Genomic DNA, 7,390 nt, shown 5'->3' on the forward strand with positions numbered 1-7,390 from the left:
AATATAAAATGTGGTTTATCAAACTTCTTTTTATTGAAATGATTATAACACAATTATTTTAGGAATTATGCTATAATTATGCATGAATCAAAAAAATGAAACAAAACAAAACTCACGTACCCACTGCGACACTCCAAAGTACCCCTTGAGTAACTAGTACCTACATTTGAGAAACACTGATTGAGGCAGCAGAACTAATGGTGAGGTTCAGGACAGGATGGGGGTCTGGGTGGCTGTGGCTCACAGATAGCTTGACCTGCCCGTCCACCATCACTTCCTCCTGACACAGACTTCTCTGCTGATACTACATTCCTGACTTTGTCCTGTTCTCCCGTCATTATTACTACAGCCTCTAGGGGTTGACGTCGTCTTCTTGTATTCGTATCGGTGATCGAGACGATAGCCGCCTTCTGAACCTACAGGTGTAGCAGGCCCTTTCTAACCCATATCTATGAGGCTGATAGCCACTGACAACGCTCATTCAATCGGCTGATATCATTCAGAGTGGGTTCCTTTATGACACAGTTGAAACCTTTGTTATATGAATGACAGAGCAGCCCAGTAAGAGAAGAGGAGTGTGCAGTGTGAGTTCTTGGTTTCTGTGTGTGTACAGGAGGGTCCAGTGAATAGTGAGCGTTATCTGTCGTGGGCCAGCGCCTTCCTCGTCGTCTACAGCATCAACAACATGGAGAGCTTCAAAGGCTGCCAGCTGTACCTGCAGACCCTCGCCCTGCACAACAAAACCTTCAACCCACAAACTCCCATCATCCTACTGGGGAACAAGCTGGACATGGACAGATACAGGCTGGTATCTGTGTGTGTGTGTGTGTGTGTGTGTGTGTGTGTGTGTGTGTGTGTGTCTGTGTCCTGTAAAAATAATATGATAAACATAAGAATTAGAATGTGACAATCCAACCAAAATGTGTGCACTGTGCTGCAGGACACACATTGAACATGTTTTTGGCTGAGGAAAGGCTCGGCCCTAATGTGCAGATTGTTTAGTTCTGAGGGAGGTATGCTGAATGTGCTCTCTGGGAGCTTTCTACTTCATTTTGTCTTTTCAACACTTAACTACTTGTACAGATCCTTTTATCATCAACAATGTGTGCATGGTGGCAACGGAAGTGGCCCCAGCCATCCTGATGAGATAGAACGCTTTAAACGTTGAACTAAAACTGTTAACAGCATCAAAATGTCTACTTTTCAGAATCAACAGAGTCAAGTTCTACAGAACTCTGTCAGAATTACGACCGTTTCAGAGATGCAGGTGTTTCAGTTTAGCGAGTGACCGTGTTAACTAGTGACTTGCAGCTGAATGTGTCGGTGGATGCTCGTAGTAACTTAAGTAAATGGTTGGAGATAATAAACCCGATCAATATGTATTTAAAAATTGATTAAAGGCTTTTACGAGGTCCTCTACATGTTCTCTCAACAGCTGCTGTCACTACGAGCAACCACATTGCATTTGGCTGAGAGCCACCAGTTAACACGGTCACTCATTAAACCAAAACACCGGTGGCTGCTGTGGCTGCCAGCTTTTAAACGTGTTGGCTACCACCGGACTGTTTGTAGCGCCCATTTTAAAACTGAACAAAGTCAAACCTCTGAGTCTGTGTCATGGTTGAAGTTCTGTACATGAACACAGATAACGGACTGAAGCATCTGGGGACTTGTAGTTTGTAATGTCTCGCTGGTGTAGTAACGTTACACGCTCATTTTCTCCACCCAATACATGTATCTGGCAACTAAATATTGGGCCACTTGCCCGTGTACTGTACCCACTCACTAATAGAACACGGATCTGTCAATTTGTTTAGGTTCCATTTGCCATCTTTGCTGGTTAATGTTTTTGCATAGCTTTACAAGGTAAGGTAAACCGTCATACTTCCTTTGCCAAACTGCATGCTCATACTTACATATCATTGTTTACATATGGTCAAAGGGTCTGTAAGTACTTTAAAGGGCAAGCAGTGAACAATGTGGAGAATTCAAACCTTGACAGGAATAGCGCCATGCCCGCTGCTCTGTGAGGTCTGTATACGTTAAGCTCCAAATCAGCTCCTGAGGATCTCTCTTAGATCGACTCTTAGGCTTCTTTCAGACATCTGTAAAGAAAACGAACTGCTGAATTAAACAAACATGAGCTGACTCAGCAGTACAGCTGACTGGCAACAACAGCGTATTCCCTTGCTGCAGAGGTCCAAATGAGTCCGGAATCATGAATGTCACAGAGTTGTCCCTGCACTTAAAGCTCAGTACTCTGGCGTAGGTTTGATACTGAGTTCAATAACAAAAAACAGGACAGATTGTTTTTAACTAAGATGTCTTCATTCCACCAGACAAATTGGAGAAAAAGACTTAATCAGTAATTCAATATTTGAAGTCAGGGTGTGGAGGTCGAGGGATCTGGATAGTGTTCAGTACACTGTGCACACTTTGAACTCACTTGTCTAGTGTGTAATATTCAACAGGGTAGTGTTGTCTCAAATAGCACACTGCTGTTATGTTCTTACCAGAAGCTCTTAGATCAGCTCGTGATCAACCCAGACAAATGAACCCAATAATGCTTTCTGTTTGACTCCAGTATAATGGTACTTAAGAAAAAAAACATGTATTAGTTCAATTTGTATAATTTGTTTCACTGCTGCAGCTTCCTTGGTCGCAACTCTCTTAAAATGTTCAGTCTGAGATGGGTTGGTGGTCCCTTTCTTCTGTGACGTAGCAAAGATGGTAAATGTTGAGGGTGAGAAGTATCCAGCATTCCACAAGCAACTTTCTGACCATCCAGGTACTCATAGTGCACTGCATGTTGCCATACCTGTTAGTGTGAACGCACTTATGCAATCAGCATAGCAAGTTTAAGTACAGAAATACACAAATTGAGACACAGCATCAGACTGATGTTGACTTTCTTGTCTGATGAAATAAGCTAACCGAGTTCACCGCATTAGTTTAGCATGCTAACATCTGCCACAACATTGTCATGATGGCAATGTTATTGTTGTTTTGGTCAGAAAATAAAATGATGAAAAGTCAGAGGATCACCAAAGTTGTTACTATTCATCCTGACAGGAACAAAGTTTATCGCAATCCATCCAATAGTTCCATATTTCAGTCTGAACATTTCTAATTTGATAGGGAACAGATACATTTGATCTCGTCCAGGCAGAAGTCCAGTGAGAGGTTATGTTTGTTCGTGTGTGGGGCAAAAAACAGTTTGCACACTGTTATTGTTTTGGACGGTGTGTTTGGCTAACAGCTAACAGCTAACGGCTAACGGAACTACCAATGCACACACTGCTGTCTCTCGCCGTAGACAGCTTAGTGAGGATACCTTTATGTTTTAGCACGATTGTATGAAGCGTATTATACGACAACTTCAAGCCCATTGCTTGTATAATGTTACTTGTTGTATACCCTTTAATTGTTTTTGACGATGAGTAAAAGGCTTTACAGCACAGACACAGTGGGGGACACCTGGCAGAGACCTGCACTCAACTGAGTACACCTTTCAACCTTTTCCTATTTAACGATACCAATACTGATACATGTCATTTATGAGTATGTGATTTTTCAAAACAATAAGGTCAGTAGGATTCACAGTCTGGGAAACAATTGATACAGAGTGCTTCATCCGTGTAAACTTTCCTCAGTTGTGACACAAGTGATCAGGTTTCAGTAGACTATTCTCTCTCAGGCAGGTGAGTCAGTGTGACGGTGAGCTGCTGGCGTCTCGTTTCGGCTGCTTGTTCTTTGAGGTGTCGGCCTCTCTGGACTTCCTCTCTGTGCAGCACGTCTTCTACGAGGCGGTGAGGAGGGTGAGGCGCGGTGGGAGGCGCGGCTGTCTGGTACCGGCCGTCTACGTCAGCGAGGACAAAGCGCTGCTCGGTGTCCACTCCTTCACCACCCCCTGCTACAAGGAGCTGCCGGCCCCCGCCACCGCCAAGCTGGTCACCGTGAAGACGTCCAGAGCCCAGAGCAAACGGAGGGCCGCCACACTCACCCTGCTGAAAGGTTTCAAGATCTTCTGACACCCCCTGACACCCTCCACTGGGACCACTGACTCTGTGAAAGACCCTGCTGCACAGGGGGTGGACACAATAATATGAACAGCTATACAGTGAGTGTACAGACATGTACTTGAGCCAGCCCTGTGGTTAAAGGACGACCCACTCTACCCACTGAGTCACAGATGATCTGATGATTTGAATAGTTTCATGTCCATCCAAGTCTTGAGAATCATAATATGGTCTTGACAATACACCACATCTCAACACAACTGAACACCTGGGGGCGACTTGCAGTGACACGCTCTTTTCATTTGGACAAAAGAAGACAAAAGAACGGCCACTGTTGTGTTGCACCTGGAAGTAAAAATGATTTGGTTAATGCCATGGACAGAACAGTCCGTTTGAAACAGAGAACAGATCCCCCAAGACTGAGGTGCGACCCGCTGTATATCGTCAGCACCATTTCTGTAGTGTCTTTAAGCTTTTCTCAAGGTCCTCCTTATCATAATGTTGGGATTAACACCGTTTACTGTCGCTGCAATTTTCTTCTATATCAACCGCTGAAAAGGTGTAAAAAATATTTGGTAGCCATCACGAAAATAACATTATGCAAAATAAATTACTTTTGGAACAATATCTTACTTTTTCAGCCCAACATCTTGACTGTCTGACCGTCCACCGCTGGAGACCAATGAACCGGGTTACATATGCAACGTCACTCCAACATGCCGGCTTGCTAGCAAGATATGAAAATAACCTGGTCATATCTGTTTTTTTAAATCAGAGGTGTTTTTTTCTAATATATTTGGGCAATACCAGTGCCAAGACATTCATGTTTCATGCCCTTTTTGAATATAGTGTTTTTTAGATTTGCAGACAAGCCTACAGGGTGTGCATTCACAATGAAGACAGCCTCCCTCCCATCAGCATCTTTGAATCTTCTCCTAATTCTCTCCTCTTGATGGGGTGAGGTGTCTGATTGGTCAATAATCAGACACATAAGCTCTCTGATTGGTATTGTGTGTCAGAACAGCTGTTAGATGAAAGGTTTGCTGTGTGAAATTTCTGCTTGTCTACTTTTATCTTCCTTTCTTCTGCTACAGCTCGCTCGGTACGGAGATGATCTCATTTCCTGCAACAACAATCTTAGCTACAAAGTAAACTATTGTCACTATATACTCTTATGCATGAATACACTTTTCTGATTGCAGTAAATTGTCTTTGATGAAAAACAATATTAAAATAGATTATGAAATGATTATGTAGACAACAATTTCCCTCATTAATCCAGAGGGTTATGATTAAAAAAAAGGGACTAGACTAAAGGGAGCTGACGGAGGGAAAACCCCAGAAGAAGACTGGCAGAGACTGGTGAGAGTGGACATGAGGCACACCATCTGAAGGTGACAGAGGGTCACTGCTCTCTGATTCTCCTTCTTTTCACTGTCCTAGCTTTGTATCAACACAGCTTTTCAAGTAATGTAGAATCAGATATGCGATAGATTAAAATCCTTAAATACATTAACAGATCAACATGCGGTATTTGGAAAGAGGCTTTCCAAGTCAGTCTCAACAGAGCTGAGGGAGCTACACATTCAATGAGTCGTCAGAAACAGCACTTTCATCCAATTATTTAGTGATTTAATATTGATGTTTGCAGATGCAAACTCTTTCTCGATCAATATAGTGCACACTGAGAAATGTCTGCCCCTTCTTAGTCGATTAATCGCCTAATCAGTCCTTCTGATCTCCGTTGTTTTATCAATTAGTCAAACTTTTTTTTTTTTGCTGAATGAAGTTCCAAGACACTTATGAGCACATCTCTGGGGCTTTGTGTGATTCTTTGTGGCTGAAAACTGTCGATGAAATCCTGTGAGTGTCAGTGGACAGAGAAGTGCTTTAGTCGAGGACATCTCTAGAATTATTCTTTGAACATTTTGGGATACACGCTTTTTCACTGTCTTTCTGAGTTAGATGAGAAAATCAATATCTCTATCATTTCTATGTTAGGTAGTGTTAGACATGTTGGAGTGTTTTGCGAAATTGTGAATGCCCTCTACACGGAATGCCCTGGTTATTAGGTGTTAACAAAGAGAGGCATAGGACTCTGTGTCTCTTGTAAGATGTCACCTGCTGCACATGCAGTTACGACACACACACACACACACACACACACACACGTTAGCGGGGCTTGTAGGGGACAGAACAGGGTGATGTAATGTTTTCACACCCTTACAACATAGTTTCACACAGGATGCAACACATTAACCCTTTAGCTTGTTAACCATATATATGAGAATGTTATTATCAACCAGTGAGCAAGGGGTGTCATACTTCATGACTAAATTTAAGGGGGGTTACCATGTCCATGGCATGACCCACAGAGGCACCAAGAAAGGGGGGGGTTACTTTCCCCCGGTGTTGTGAGCGTATAAATATTCTCGGTTTTAAAGGATCGAGGCAGTAGTTGGGGTTAAACTTTAAATTCTTACAAATCTCCAGACATTTGAAAACAGCATGCTCACTGAGTACAGGGTTTTTTAAATTCTTTTTTGATTTTTATATTTTTACGTTAATCGATTTTTCTCTTTGAATTGAAGACTGGTGAATAAATGAATACTTTATGCGCACACACCTAGACATACTAACATCCGTTTCTATAGTTAAGAGAGGCTCGGGGAAGTCCCGCTTCAAACCGGTCCCAAAGAACGCCCGTGAGTTTGACAGAGCTTTATATCTGTTGGGCTCTGAGCAGGGAAATACTAATTTTAAAGACTTTGAAAAACCGACGGCTATCCGAGCGACAGATTATACTATTGAGTACATCGATGTTTGGCGATTCTGAAAAGAAAGCAAACGATGATGTATTACTATTTGGTGCAATTGGCTACCGGCATAAGTTTCTCTTAAGCGGAGGCAATCGAGGCAAATTAGGGAGAAGTGCGCGGTAGCCACTCTCCCTCAGGTCAGGTGAGCGAGTCACAGAGAGAGAGAACTGAAGTCTGCCTCTCTCCCCCTTCACGCAGTCTGTTGCTGCAACAGGGGCGCTCACAGGGGGCGACCGGACATCGGGGATCCGTGGTCACCCCGGCGGCAGCTCGGGTCTGCCCGTCGCCAGCGAGGTCCTCTCAGTTCGCGCACACACTGCTGAGGGATCCTCGTTTCACTTTTGTTCGTTTCAAACAAAAGGCCTACTAATTTGTTTATTACTTTTTAATTTTTGATAAATTAAAAATGTTTTTGATAAAAAATAATTTTTAATAAATTAAATTTTTTTGATATAAATTAAATTAAGAAAGCGTGCGGGGGCACCGCGCGCTACAGTAGAGTTAGCGCAGCTTAGCATAAAGACTGAAGACCTAAAGCTTCCAAATGAACAC

The 7,390-nt window shown here is 42.9% G+C and overlaps 1 protein-coding gene across 1 annotated transcript; it reads left to right on the forward strand.

Moving 5' to 3' along the window:
- Window positions 1-566: 566 nt before the first annotated feature.
- LOC116376987 (ras-like protein family member 12) lies at window positions 567-6,569 on the forward strand (the record flags this gene model as incomplete). The annotated part of the gene is made up of 2 exons (XM_031838505.1): window positions 567-804; window positions 3,698-6,569. Coding segments are annotated over 2 exons (572 nt in total), but the record flags the coding sequence as incomplete, so codon positions are not given.
- Between the last annotated feature and the right edge of the window lie 821 nt (window positions 6,570-7,390).

The sequence above is a fragment of the Anarrhichthys ocellatus genome, unplaced genomic scaffold (assembly GCF_004355925.1).
Source record: "Anarrhichthys ocellatus isolate YVR2014 unplaced genomic scaffold, GSC_Weel_1.0 scaffold769, whole genome shotgun sequence".
Taxonomy (NCBI): domain Eukaryota; kingdom Metazoa; phylum Chordata; class Actinopteri; order Perciformes; family Anarhichadidae; genus Anarrhichthys; species Anarrhichthys ocellatus.